Below are 15514 nucleotides of genomic sequence, written 5' to 3'. Positions count from 1 at the left end.
TGATATTATATATATATATATATATATATATATATACAAGTTACTCTTTTAAATAATATTTATAAAAGAGATTAATGTACATGTAAGAGACTTTGAGCATCACATTTAATTAATTTCATATATTTATTAAGGTATATTAAAAAATAATCAATTTTTTTTGTAAAATGTGTAAATTAGTCAAACTAATAAAAAAAATCCCTATCAAACATCAACTGTAAAATTATAAAATAAATCCATTTAAATGCAATAGTTACATTTATTTTCAAACATGTCGTGAAAATCAAAAATAATCTATTAGAATTATACTATATATTTTTTCTTAAGAAAAACATATGTTAAAATATTTAAACTTACATAAATCCATTTTCTTTAAGGAACAATAAGTTTACTTTATTGGTGTAATAACATAATGTATTTTTTAAATTATTTTTAGTTATATTAAGAAAAAACTCATAATTAGATTATTTCGAAACTATTTTTAAAAATATACTTTTTAAACCTGAAATAATTTCAAACCAGAAAAACTACTTCAGCATTCAAAAAATTGTATAATATTATACAATTTTAAAACAATGTATAACTAATTTTGTCACAAAACTTGCATCAATGACATCTTAGACTATACAATTTTGGCTGTCAATGACTTTCATGTGTTCAAATTAATCTTACGATATTAGAAAATTTCGTGATGTTTTAAGAATTATTCATAAAAAAAAACTAATGAAAAACTTTGAAACTCATGTGTAGTTGGTTTGCTAAAGAAGACATTTTTTATTTTTATTTTTTATGATTAGGGCTTAGCATTAGTCCGTGACGAAACGTCATGACGATGACGACGAAGATCCTCAGAAGAAAAGTTCTGACGACAACAAAGAAGATCGTCGGACGAAACGCCATGACGACGACGATACACAGACGAAATTTTTTTTATTAACTTGATTAATAAAAAAATAAAAATCTTATTGGTTGCAACACAAATTGCATAATATTTTTCATATATAGATCAAAAATCTACCAAAAACAATTGTACACAATTAGTAAAAATATATTTCTTTCAATCTTCTTGATTTACTCCAAAAATAATCAATATTCACTAATATATGCAATAATCTGACTCTTGACTATATAATAGTACAATCACCAAAAATAATATAAAAAAATCATGTGATTAAAGATTTTGTGCCAAAATTAAGTCTTAGTTTCTATCAAGTCTTAATAAGGTGACTTCTCCTTTTACCAATGTATAGCATGAAAGGATCAAAATATCTTTAAAAATATTATTTATTACATATTAAAAAGTGAACAACATTATATGCTTTACAATTCTAATAACTTGTTACTAATATCAAGTAGAATAATATTAAACTTGTCAACCAATTTTATTACGATTTATAATATAAAAAAAGAAAGTTGATGTTGAACTTATTTGATTTTTAAACATTGAATTAATTAATTTACTTTGCTATAAAATGCAACAATTAGCTTTTTGAATTTCAATTTAAGAGTTGTACAAGTAGGTCTCATTTTTTTTGTAATTCAATGGCAACACCAATATCTTTTTAATATTTACATTTAGAAGAAAAAGACATGCAAATTGGCACAATATATTTTAAATCTCATATTAAATAAGAAAAGAGTGATGTTATCAAGAAGGATTTTACTTATATTTTTATGCCATATCCATTTCTAGCAATAAAAAAAATTCAAGTAATATTCTAAATCAATATCAATTTTGTTAAGTTATTTCTTAAAAAAAAATTCTTCCAAAGTATTGTCTTTATGATTATTTAATTGATCTTCAAAAAGGAATACAACTACTATTTGGATTAATCTACACTTTATCATAGAGTGAATTGGCTAAATTCAAGAAATACATTGATGAGAATTTAGCTAAGCACTTCATACACTATTCAATATTTACAAAAAGAGCTTATATCTTGTTTGTGAAGAAAAAAAAAGGTTACTATGGATGTGTGTAGTTTCTTGAAGGTCCAATAAGATTACCATTAAAACTATGTATCTTTTATCTTTGATATTATGACTTTTCAATCAACTAATTCAAAATAAATTCTATATACAAATATATCTACAAAGAACATACAATTTGATATGTACTAAAGAAGAAGATAAATAAAAGACTATATTTTGAATAAGGTATAGGGATTTTAAATACAATGTTATTCTATTTGGACTCACAAATGTACAAGCTACTTTTTAATATGTAATAAATGATTTTTTTAAAAAATATTTAGATGATTTTATTGTTAATTATATAGATGATATTTTAATATATTCTAAAAATATAAAATATAAGCTTTATATTTTTTATGTGTTATAAAAACTTAAAGATATAAGATTATATGTTAAGATAAAGAAGTACGTATTTCAAACAATAAATTGACTTCTTATGATATATTATTTCAAATGATGGCTTTATAATGGATTCGAAGAAATTTTAGACTATCATAGATTGGAAGATTTAAAAAATAGTAAAAGATATTTAATATTTTTATTAATTTTTTAATTACTATTAAATCTTTTTTAATTTTTTTTATTTTTATTGTAGCTTTTTTTATACATTAGACTTGTAAAGACAAATTTGAATAGAATAAAGAAGCTAAAATGATATTTGAATCTTTAAAGACAACTTTTATTTCTATACCAATCTTCTATTATATTGACTTTTTTATGATATTTTTTATAAAAATAGATGTATTAGACTTTATTTTGGATGCAAAATTATTTTGAATAGGAAAAAATAAAAACTTCATCTAGTAAATTTTTATTTAAGAAAATTTTCAATTTTTGAAATTAACTATAAGATCCACAACAAAGATCTTCTTGCAATTATATAATTATTTTTAAAATGACATCATTATCTAGAAGGTACATTTGATGTAAAGATTATTTGCACAAAATATAAGAACTTCAAGTATTTTCTATCAATATGCATATTAAATTATCAAGAAGCTTGTTAGAACATGTTTATATCAATATTTGTATTCATTATCACTTATTGATTAGAAAAAATAAAGTTTGTCAAATGTTCTTTTTAAATAGTCTTATTTAGTGCCAAAACAAAGAGATGCAATTTTTGATCAGCAACATATTATTTTTTTGAAGCCAAAGAAATTTCATCTTTGAACAATGAAATCAATATTGACTATTGATTCAACTTTTTTTTATTAAGTTCAATCAAATATGTCCTTAAATCCTCTTATTTATTATATTAAAAAAAAGTCTTCTAAATCTCATGATCCTTCTAAGTTTGAATTCAAGAATAATCTATTATATTTTGATGAATATTTGTATGTTTTAGAAAGCAAAGCATGATTACAAGCTACTTAAACTCATCATAACTTTCTAATTACATGATATTTTAGATACAATGGGACTTTTAAATTAAACTCAAAATATTTTTAGTGGTCTCAAATGTAAAAAAAAACTTAAAGACTTTATGAAATCATTTGATATTACTTTAGAATCAAAAACTCCTTATCATTGATCTTATGGACTTTTTTACCTACTATATATACCAAAAGTACCAAGATCTTTCAATCTCAAGTTCTTGAAGACCTTGAAACTTTTGGTATATATAATCATGGATCTTTCAATCTCAAGTTCTTATGACTCTATATTTGTGATAGTAGATTGTTTCATTAAAATGGCATATTTTGTACTATGTAAAAAATCCATCACACATAAAGAAACGACTAAATGTTTTCTCAATAATATTTATTGCTATTAGGGATTGCCATAGGATATTATATCAAATAAAGAAACTCAATTTGTATATAAATTTTAAAAAACTCTTTTGAGGATATTGAAGGTGGATATAAAACTATCTTTGGTTTTTCATTCTTAAAGTGATAGACAAACAAAATGAATAAATCAAATATTGGAGCAATATATGAGGTATACCATGAACTATCATCAAGATGATTAGACAAATCTTTTGCCATTAGTAGAATCCACTTACAATAATATATTACATTCTTCTATTCAATTGTCACCATTTTATGCTAATTATGATTATTATCTACAACTTGATACTTTTGACTTTACAAAACTTCATAATCATGTGGCAAAAGATTTGAAAAAATATTTATTAGAACTGTATGCCTTAAGAAGGAAAAAATAAAAAAAAATCTCAAAAATAACAAAAAATATATATAAATGCCTATTGCAAGGAATAACTTCAATAACATGTTTGCAACAAGATATGATTATTGTCTAGTAATCTCAAGACTATTTATCTTTGTAACAAGTTAAATTAGTATAGATTTAGACCATTTTTTATTTGTGAATAGATCAAGTCAATTGTATATTAATTACACCTATCAAACTTTATAAAGATTCATTTTGTATTTCATATATCTTTTTTTGAGCCATATAAGACAATGAATATATATAAAACAAAAAAACAAAAAAAAAACAAAACAAAACAAAAACAAAAACAAAAACAAATTCCACTTCTTCCTATAGAAGTAAAGAACAATTAAAAATTTGAGGTACAAGAAATTTTGATTTCAAGCAGCACTAAAATAAGTTATAATATTTTATACAATGGTTCAAATATGATAGTAATGAATGAACATGGGAGCCATTTAAGAATTTTGCAAATACAATAGGAAAGGTGAATACTTTTTACCAATAACATCCATCAAACCAAAATAAAGAGTCAAGAAAAACTTTGCTATAAAAGAATACATGTTTGATGAAGTTTATATTCCATCTTTTTATATATTTGTAGTACTGAGAAGATAAAAAGCAATAACTAATAGATTTAACTTAAAAGCTAGTATTTTTTTAGTTAGAAAATGAGACATTGAAATTGTTACAACCTTCAAAATAATATAATAGAGATGAAGACTCTCAAAAATAGATTTTTTTTTTTTTTTTTTTTTTTTTTTTTTGAATTGATGGCAAGATCCAATGTGTTTAATATCACAATCTTAGAAGAAATTTTTGAAATCTAGTAAAATTATTGGAAGTAAGAATAATTCTTAATGGTATTCAAAAAAAATTATGTGAAGAAAATTATGAAAGCCTTAATAATAATTAAATAACAAGGTTAGCTTACTATCTTGATATAAGACACTATTAATGACTAAGAAAACTTATCAACTACCTTTGAAAAGAATATAGATTGAAGTATGTGGCATTTACAATTTGTCACATCTTAAACTTCTTCAACATGTAATTATGACTTCTTGTAGAACTTGTCCTAAAAAAGGAGGTAATATTATGGATATGCATATTTATTTAGATTAGAGGATTTAAGTAGAAGTAAATAGAAATAAGTAAATTTGATAATATATTATAAAAAAACTTCATAGATGTGGATTTTATTTTATACATGTATGTAAGTGATTGATAGGTTAAAAACTTAGCCACAAGTTGTACATATTAGTCACTTGTGTTACAAGTTGGCTATATAGCACACATATATGAAACTTGCCTTGCAAGTTAGACATATGTAGCATAAGTTGCATATGTATTGGAGATCTTATAGAACATTGTCACATAGCTCTTATATATATAGAAGAATGAGACCTTTTACACTTTTATCAATTCCTTTCTTACTTCTAAATCTAGTTTCAAGAATCTCTAATTTTTTAGTTTTTAGCAATAGCTATTCTAATTTCTTCTTGAATATGCATTTTTTTTTTTTTTTTTTTTTTTTTTGTCAACTCTCTTTGATATATATTCTTTGAGTTCTTGTCCTTGATAGTTGAAAGAAGAGAAATTTACCAAAACGAAGAGGTCTAAAAGTGAGGTAAAGTTGCAGATTTAGAGGGAAGAAAGAAGTTGTTTAGTGGAAGGAAAAAAGTTGCACATCATTGTATGGAACCTCTCCATAATCTAATATTTAATACCCTATGTCAATTAATACATATCTTTGCAATAACTTATTTTATTTAGCACATATTTAATTGTATATATGTATGTGTGTATATATATACCTTATTATCTTTATTATTATATATTCTATTTTATATAAAATAATTTTAGAATAACAAAACATATAATTTTATTTTTGTATCAATTGTTCAATGGTTATTAAATATAAATAAATAAATGTAATGAAGTGCTTTAGTTAATTTTAAAAATGCAAGGTAAAATGTAATATCTTTTTTTTTTTTTTACAATCAACTACTTCTCATTCTTTTATGCATAAACAGAAATTATTGTTCTTAATGATACAACTTAAGCTTGATGCAATTACAAATAGCCAAGGAACATCTCTTTTAAATCAAAGTCCTTTAAATGACACCAAAATGAGGTAGGTGTGGATCTCAAAATCACGACCAAATTCTTTTACATAGACATTGATGCTAAGATTACTTGCATTTCAGTAAGGTCACAAGCTAAGCCATCTACAACATACAACTGATAAGAAAAATTCACAACACAAGGTAAAACCCCCTGGAACAAGATATCTCAGCAGCAAAACTGAAAAAAAAGAAGTGATAAATCTACGTTGGCATCCTCTGTATGAATCGAAGGCACAAACATGCAAGATAACAAACAACCTTGTTAAATCGAACCACGACATGTGAGAGACAGAGGCAAGTGCAAAACGACCCTGCTAGTGTTGCGGTGAGTAGAAGCGAGAGGATATAAGCATGAAAGAGCCTGAAGAAGAGGCGGTATCCAATCCACTCGGCACGAGGTTCACAGCCTAACAAACAGATGGGTCAGTTTATCCACCCCCTCAATTATTCATTTGTCGATTCTCCATCCCCCACCAACAGCCAAAACTGACACCTTTACACCCTTATTTCCGTGACAAAGCCTCACCGACACGTTCGTGATCCGAAGAGCTGTTTGTGGTGTCGGGGTCCGGCGACGTCGTCCCATGCCGATGAGTGCCGCCCGGTATTGCTATTCGGCGTCGAATCCGTTGCAAGCTCATGTCGTCGAAGCGTAATTCTGCCAGCGAGGAATTCGGAACCGCGAGGGTGGACCGTGGGCTAATGTCCAGCCGATCACGTATCAGGGCCGGGATGGGTCACCGAGACGACGAGGCGGATCCTGCTGTATTTTCAAGTCGGAGAAATTGCGGGATGCCTGACATTTGTTGCCTTGCCAGATGATGACGTTGAGCCGACAGCTTGGCAAGTCAAGGCAGGCAAGGCATAGGCTGTGAATGAATGAACCCCTCGAGCAAAGGTTCCCGTTATTTCGGACGCTGCTGTGCCTGCACCTTTCACTTGTTGCACGGTGGGTTCGTGTCACTGGCCCCGCTGTGCAGTTTCGTATGTTCAGTTAGTTCTGTTGTTGTTGTTATTGTTGTTTTTGTTTTTTATTTTTACTTTAATGTTGCTGTCCTGGAGTTTCGGTTGCAGGGTGCGTGTTGTGTTGGAGCGTTGTATGTTCTGTTCGGCTTTGTCGTGGCTGGCTGGAAGCCAATGGTGACCTAATGGTTTTAGTGAGTAGTATTCTCTGAAATGGAGTTTTAAGAGACCCAGCATTTTTCATAGGTTGGTGAGACGCCCCAGTCTTGAGTCGTGAGAATGAGGGAATGAGCTTTTCGCGGGGATTTGAGCTCAGTGGTCTGTTTGTTGTTGGGTTTGGTAGCCCTCGTTGCATTTCTTTGTGTATGATACATGAAATGCGTCCACCTGTAGCCTCTATCTTTTTCGACTGAGTGCGTCATTTTCGGAATGGAAAGGTCTGCTGGGAGTCCGTGTACATTCTTTGCTTTGTTCCTGATTTGAAGGTTTGTTGTTCTTGTGACAGGTTGGGTCGGCAGGCAGATTCGAGCTCTTCGATCTAGAAGGTTAAAATGAGTTCCGGTATGTAGCATACAATTTTCCTTAACTGAAATTTGATCTCTTGGGCAGATTATGTATTACATCATTATGAAGTACTATGAATGGGGTCGCTGGTTATCCACGGTTCTATCAAGATTTTTTTCTGTGTGTTCTGGAGAACAGCGCTTGTCTATTCTTGGAGATTGAATTTTTAGACATTCTGCCTTTCTTTCCGCAGGCATGCGAACTGGATGGGACGGCGACGGGGATCGGGTCCCATTGGAACGGTCGCACCACAAGGTGCGGCTCGTGCAGCTAATTAAGCATCACCTGCGGGACTGGGTGTGGATTGGGGTTATGATTGTCCTGGAGATTATTGTCTACGTTGTGATCCCCCCATTCCAACGTTTCGTGGATGAAGATAAAATGCAGGACTACAAGTACCCAACAGGTCCAGACACTGTACCAGTGTGGTCCATTGGGGTACGACTCTTCTCACTTTTTTTTCTTTTTTTCTTTTTTCTTTATCCAGTAAGTTTAGTTCATGCGTGTTGATGCATCGCCCATATCTCGTGCCCTTGTGCGCATGAGGATGGTGAATCTTTCAACTAACTGGCTCACTGTTGACAGTCTTGCAAAGGAATTACTAAGTCTTTGTTTTTGTTGAATCTAATAACCAGGTTGTGGCTGTTCTGGTTCCGTTTCTTTTCTTTGTCGCGTACTACGTCAGGAGGAGGAGTATTCGTGATTTCCACAATGCTTTTCTTGGTGGGTACTGATCAAGTGCATCCACTCCTACTGTGATTTAATTGTTCGAAAAATCGATGTATTGATCTTGTCTTTCTCATGAGAAAAAAGACGTGTCCTCTTCCCTGAGCAGCAGACATTCATACTGCATTAATCACCTGCACGCGGCTTGTCGATGCAAAGTGTTTATCGTGGAGTTGCTTTGTTTGTCGTCTTTTGATATGCTGAAGTAGAATTGAGAAGGTTTACATGATCATATAATTTGATGTGGTTCCAAATTGTATGTGTGTGACTACGATGTATGACAACGTTGTAGTTCTGTTAGAATATGGGAAATATTTTCAGAGACTTTGGCTCTTCGTCCTCATGCTGTAATGTGATGTTCTCCTGAACCCCGTTCTTGCAGGTCTTGCAACAGCGATCACTCTGACTGCACTTTTCACTGATTCCGTAAAGAACATGGTTGGAATGCCGCGTCCCGACTTCTTCGATCGATGTTTTCCTGATGGTATCGCGGTAAGACTTATTGTCGCTACTTTTTCTCAAAGGTGTTCGAATGTTAAGATAGTTACTGTTTAAGCTTGGGATTAGAGTGTGATCTGATGCATAGAATTGTGGGAATAATCGTGTGACAGGTATACACCAATGACGAGCATAGACGAGCAATTTGTCATCCCACTAACATGAAGGAGTACAATGATGGTTTTAAAAGTTTTCCTAGCGGCCATGTATCATGTAAGTGCCAGACATTTTATTTTACTAGGCTTTTTGTACGGTAAGAAGGGTGTCTTTATTTATTTAGTTAGTTATTTAGATGTCACATGCATGGTATGGGTTGAATGGCTATTGCAGAAAAGACAAATAGAATGTGAACCACAAGGTTCATGATTCTTCGAGAGCACAATTAATCGGAAAACTTCATTTTCTCCGTGCGAAGGAAATTACCGATATGTTCAATCCCTGTTTTGGAAGATATCATTATGTAGTTCTTTTCTCTTAACAATAAACAGATTGCAATTATCTTATGAATCCTGTATTGTTCCGTGGGTTTCGTCATCTTGAGCTCTATCGTGTGATATTTCAGGGTGCTTTGCTGGCCTTGGTTACTTGTCACTGTACTTGGCGGGAAAACTGAGCCTTTTTGACAAGAGAGGCTACTCTTCCAGAGTGTTTTTCGTGCTGTTTCCTCAATTGGTTGCGGTTTTGATTGCAATTTCTCGGGTGAACGATTACCAACATCGGTGGGTGGACATCATTGGTGCAGCAATCTTAGGTGAGGGCTTAATTTATCACCGTGAATCTGCATGTGATTCCTTCTGCATACAGGAGAGCACTATGATAGAGCCTGATTGAACGAGAGGTCTTGCAACAGCCAGTTGCACTGATGGCGGATGTTGTAGCCTGTTGCCGGACTCTCATGGATTCATTGTTGAAATCCTATTGCAATCCTTGACAATAATAAAACGTTCGCTTCTAATAACCATTGTTTCATGGAATACGCAGCACTTCCTATTGCATACTTCTGTTACAGGCAACATTTCCCAAGTATCTATGCCGGATCATGGGGTAAGCCTTCAAGGGTTTTTTTTGTTATGTACTCCATATCCTTATTCAGAATTTGAACTAGTTTCACAAACATGTTCTTAGCCTATTCCAAATTTACGTCAAACCTAATGTTTTGTGGGCTTCTTGGTGTTGGACAGCTGGATATCCTTTCGAATACGAACCGCAAGGAATTTTTAGTCATGGCCTTCACGGTCCTAAAGCAATTCCTTCTACAAATGCTCCACAGAACGATCTGGAAATGGGCAGAACGGACAAGAGGAGGGTGGACGGAGAATCTCTTGAAATGCAGTAGAGGACTTGGACTTGCTCTGCCCGTGGTTTTGTAGAAGTGAATTTAGATGTAGGGGCATTGAAACCCTGAAGCTTAAGATGTTCTGTTAGCGATTAAAACAAAAAAAGGAAAAAAAAAAAGCATACGATTTGTATGAAATTAGACATTGTGCAGATGTGAAGTAGAAGTCTGATAGAAGACCTCCATCGTTTCAAGCAGACTGGCCAATTTATTAGAACCTTGACACCTTGGTTGATTTAATGGATGAAACTTTTGTATGACAGGCAGAGGAGTCAGATAACAGGGGAATTAGTCGAGAGCTTTGTTCTTTTGCTCTGTATTTATTTTCTTTCATTCTGAACTACTTTTTTGTTTTATATCTTCTTCTTTTTTCTTTCTTTTCTTTCTGCTCAACTGTGGTGGAGAGGGATTGAAATTAGGATTAGAATTCCATACTAAGGCTCTATCGATTCTATGGCCTACTGTTTGCACCCTGAACAAGTGCACAGTGTCATGCATGTATGAAAGCAACAGGGGAAGCAGAAGCCTTCTTCATTGACCCACTGTTTTTGAACCTAAGACCTTGGAAAACTCCAACCATCAAAGGCTCTGGTATTGAGTCTCAATGCCTCAACCCTGGATCTCCTTTTGAAGATGGGTGTATTGCAAAGTATATGCCTCCTACAATGCACAGTGCACTTGCTCTAGGGAATTAGAATAATCTAGGCAATCTAACATAATTTGCTGTAGTGCTTCACATGACAATTCAGTTCAGTAGCACCTCCCTCAGTAACCTACAGGACTGGGGAAAATTGCCTGAAATGTGCTACTCGCTATTCTTCACATCCGTATCAACAACCCCAGAAATCACTCAAAAATCATCTGCAGACTTGTCCCTTTATCACACACCCATTCAAAGAAATGGATATAAATATGTGTTTATCTCAACATGATGCATTTTTCAACAATCCAATTGTGGAATGTTGAAGAGAGAGGAGTATGTGATCTTCAAAGAGTAACAAATTCCTACCAGTAATTTTGACATAGAGTAAATGAATAAAAAAAATGCTCATGTGGGTGGTCAAAGGGTTGGTAAACCTTTGTGTAGCTTCAGATGACACTGAGAGATCAAAATTGAAAGTTGTTGCAGCAACAAGGTCTTTGAAAATGGGGAGGCAGCTTTGAAGGGGTTGATGTGAGAGGAATGTGGGGCCATTAGCAAAGTGGGTGGTATTAAAATGCAGGCACCAAACTCATCTCCCTGTCCTGTATCACTTTGGTGTTACAAAACCCTTTGTGGCTGCTTTGGTGAGCAGCTTTTTGTGGCTGGCTTCTCCTTCTGGCCTTCTCCCTTTCTTCATTTTCACAGTGGGCTTCAAAAGAAGGGGATCCTGTTGTGGGAAAACTTGCCCAAACACACACACACACACACAGTCCAATCCAATTTTCAAAATTTTGATCCCTTTTATGACAATTAATGATTTTTGAAATTGGGTGTCCAAAAGCATACTTAGCATAACTCTAAGAATGCATTCTTTTCAAAAAAAAACTTTAAAAAAACCTTTTAAAAAATAGGATTTTATTTTTCTTTTGTGGATGATTAACTTCTTCTTTTCTATCTTACAGGAAGTTTTTGATTTGCAATTTTTAATGTTTAACTTCTTTTGTAGCATTTTCTAAGTATTTTTCTTATGTCCATTCTTTACATGTGACAATTTTTCGATAAATTTTTTGATGAGTACAAATTATGCAGTAGTAATTTAGAGATAAAAAAATGTATAAATATACCAAACTATATTAATATTTAGCTTGCACAAAGCTCTAGCTGTATTAGTAAAAAAATAATAACGATATTTTTATCATTTTAATTTTATATATATATCTGCAGTGTTTCTCCATTAATTAGTATCATCCATTGCAAGAAAAACTATTAATTATCAAAAGTTGTTAATCATAAGAGGTGGCGCATTGAAACCAAGATGGAAATCATTCTTACCATGGCCCTACAATCCTATCAGCCACTTGGCTTTGCCTCTTCCAACCATATATAGCACATAGCCTTTGTTAATTGCCTCTCTGATTTAAAAAAATCAATATATATATATATATATATATATATTTCAAGGATTAATAATTGTGCATCTAAGAACTATATAAATTATCATAATTTTAATTAATTGTTTGAAATAATATTATACATTTAGCTATTTAATGGCTTTTATTTTATTTTATTTTTTAATGTAATAATTTTTTAATAACCATAAAAATTCACATTTTCATTAAGAGAAAGACAAATAACAAATAAATCAATATGTACTCATTGTTACATTGAAATAGTTTAGATCATTCAGGAATGAATAAGTAAATAAGATTTGGAACCCATAACAATAATAATAATAATAATAAAACAAAAAAGATAGATAAATGATGGCATTTTAGTGAAAGATTTTCCCTCCATTATACGAGAAAAGTTTGACAAGCCTAATCTTGGACATGCATGCCATCACCACCTATGAGCATCAATCATATTTTTTTAGTCATTATAATCAACAACAATATTCCATTTTTTATCCATATTTTGATCAATTTCATAATTCATTGATAAATTGTAATTATCTTTGATGTAGCAAAGAATGTGTTTTATGAATTTATTGTAGGAATTTATTGCATAAATTTTTTATGGTTATTTCACTTCTCATTCATCAGTGATTGCATGCATTGCATGCAATCCATTTGGAATCCTTAAATGTTCCTTTGCTCTCGGAAAACCAACTTCTAACTTCAAATGATACCATTACTTTAATTTAATTAATTTTTTTTTCATATTTCACTGTTTGAAAAGGAATGATAGATTTGTAGTGGGTTGGAATTGGATTCAAAATGGTCTAAAACCAAAGTCAATCTATCTAATGTGCTCCAAATCTATCTTCTTCTTCTATTTCAATTTTAATTTACAAAACTGCAAAAATACCTACATCCAGTACTTGTATTTTTACCTCATAAATAAAGATCGTAAAGTAAAGGAGTCTCAATTGGGTGCTTGCACTAGTCTGAGTTATTTGATCACATGTGCAATTTGAGAGGCGATTTTTTTTTAACTCCCATTCAAGTAGTTTAAAGAATCAAAATTTGAGGGCAAGATTTTCTCACATTGTAAAATAAAGAAAATAAATACAAATTTAATGGGCAATCATTTAAATATCATTTAATGTGCATGTATGCAGGTTTCAACACATCCAGCAGTTGAGATTCTATATGACAAAGAAAGTACATATGTAGAGAAATGAACATTGCTACACAAATACCTGATTTACAGCATCTTTGCAGGAGAATGTATGAATGAATGAATAAATATATATATATATATATATACATAATTCATTATTTTCAACAAAGGCATACAATTTCAAAAAATAGTAATTGGTATGATGTAAAAATAAGATGACTTTCTTAGAAGAGACATTAAGTACTACTCTATTATTGTCTTTATGTTGACTTTGTCCAATAAAACAGATTACTTTTTTGCAACTTGCATGGCTGTTGCAACACTCTCCAATAGAGTTTAAACAAAAACCCTACATTGTTTAAAAAAATTATAAACAATTTATTAATGGAAAATAAAATAAACACAAATAAAACAAAAAAAATAGTTTTCGCTTGTAAACATATTCTATGCTTAAAAATATAAAATAGAATAAAATAAAATAAATTCTCCACAACCTGCATAATTTACTGTGAAAATGGTTTAAATAATAAATTAGTAAAAAATAATTTGTGAATTGTTTTAAAGATTATTTATTTCTAATAAGCTTCATCACTAGGAAATGCAGACAAAGCATCGGAGGTTCATTGAAGCATTTCCAAAGCTTATGGTCCTTACGTAACATATTCTCAAGGGAAATCACACTAATGTACCCCTTAAGTCCCTTGCATCTGTTAAGGAAATATACAAAGCTAATTCAGAAAATAAGATACAATGAATTTTATTTAGAGGTTGATTTGGTAGAGTTTGATGAAATATTCAATTTAAAACTCATTTTTGAGTGTTTTATTGTAACTCTTAAGAAGCCATCAAAACACAAGTAATAAATAGAAGAACAACACCTTTTATAAACCAGGTAGTTGTTTTACCAGTAAAGATCTACAGAAATAAACTAAGGAAAAAATTGTATATTTTACCTGAAATTCTTGAATGATGTGTACCCATAAATTAATAATAACTATGGTACAAAGATTTGATTTACTAATTAAAAATTGGATTGCTCCCATATTTCTTCCTTGATCTAATTTTATTCTTGGTTTTCAATAACATAAAAAATAAATTCAATGATTTAAAATCAATGTTGCAATCAAAGTGATTACCTCAGAAAAATAGATTTGAAAAATGTAAAAACCTTCCTTTAGGTTTATATTTGTCTTCTTTCAATTGAAGATATCATATCAAATGAGATATTAAAAATTGATGACTATAACTTTCTAAGTGGATTCCTCTTTTGTGGGTTTCTTCATTACCATAAAAATAAAAAAATCAAAATCAAATCAAATAGTCATTCTAGTTTTAATATTGTATTATCTTTGAGAAATTATCTACTCTTTTTTGGTATCACAAGAGTGTACTAATTCTTTAGTTCTTTGAGATTCATGTCCTTGACAACAATATATGTTGTTGGCCAATAAGAAAACTTCTTTGTCTTATTGGCCAAATAAGCCAATGAGAATTTTCTTAAAATTAAAAAATTCTCATTGGCTTATTTGGCCAATGAGATTTTTAAAAAAAAAATTCTTACTAATATCTTATTAATGATTTTTTAATATTATATAGATGTTTCATGAATTGAAAATCTTTCACATGAGTCAAAAACATATTTCAAAATAAATTTTAAAAATATAAATTTGGATTAAACTCATGACAATGCCAAATAATTTTAAAAAACATGAACATAATCTATTCTATAATTCTACACTTAAAAATAACTAAGGGAAATATAAGCCTCAAGTGTGAGAATACTTTTGATTGGTAGATATTGGTTTTTAAAGTAGTTATTTCTTATTCATAAAGAAGATTAAGTTAATCTTCAAAACATTTTAAATTCATCAATGGAATATTCTCTACATTCAAACAAGATTAAACCCACTGCATACTCTTTAACAATTCATGAATAACAAGTTT

The 15514-nt window shown here is 30.6% G+C and overlaps 1 protein-coding gene and 1 long non-coding RNA gene across 4 annotated transcripts; one reads left to right on the top strand and one right to left on the bottom strand.

Annotated features, from left to right (window-relative positions):
- Positions 1-6735: 6735 nt before the first annotated feature.
- LOC112275544 (lipid phosphate phosphatase 2) lies at positions 6736-10721 on the top strand. 3 transcript variants are annotated; one of them, XM_024505996.3, is made up of 10 exons: positions 6736-7227; positions 7353-7487; positions 7747-7802; positions 7999-8243; positions 8441-8528; positions 8914-9023; positions 9143-9242; positions 9592-9780; positions 10011-10073; positions 10211-10721. In XM_024505996.3, exons 3-10 carry the CDS (start codon positions 7793-7795, stop codon positions 10363-10365), a joined length of 960 nt encoding a protein of 319 aa, XP_024361764.1. In that variant the 5' UTR covers positions 6736-7227; positions 7353-7487; positions 7747-7792; the 3' UTR covers positions 10366-10721. The 3 variants fall into 3 exon arrangements, with proteins under 3 accessions (XP_024361764.1, XP_024361766.1, XP_073386787.1); XM_024505998.3 differs by lacking the exon at positions 7353-7487 and having other exon boundaries at positions 6784-7227; XM_073530686.1 differs by lacking the exon at positions 6736-7227 and having other exon boundaries at positions 7234-7487; positions 8441-8532.
- Positions 10722-11222: 501 nt separating this feature from the next.
- Positions 11223-13643, bottom strand: LOC112275545 (uncharacterized). Its single transcript, XR_002967757.3, has 3 exons — positions 13341-13643; positions 12341-12854; positions 11223-11749 (listed from the first exon to the last, which is right to left on the bottom strand). It is a non-coding gene; the product is annotated as an uncharacterized LOC112275545 (long non-coding RNA).
- Positions 13644-15514: the final 1871 nt, after the last annotated feature.

This window comes from Physcomitrium patens, chromosome 23 (assembly GCF_059467195.1).
Source record: "Physcomitrium patens ecotype Gransden chromosome 23, ASM5946719v1, whole genome shotgun sequence".
NCBI classification, from domain to species: Eukaryota; Viridiplantae; Streptophyta; class Bryopsida; order Funariales; family Funariaceae; genus Physcomitrium; species Physcomitrium patens.
This window is presented reverse-complemented; position numbering and strand designations above follow the sequence as displayed.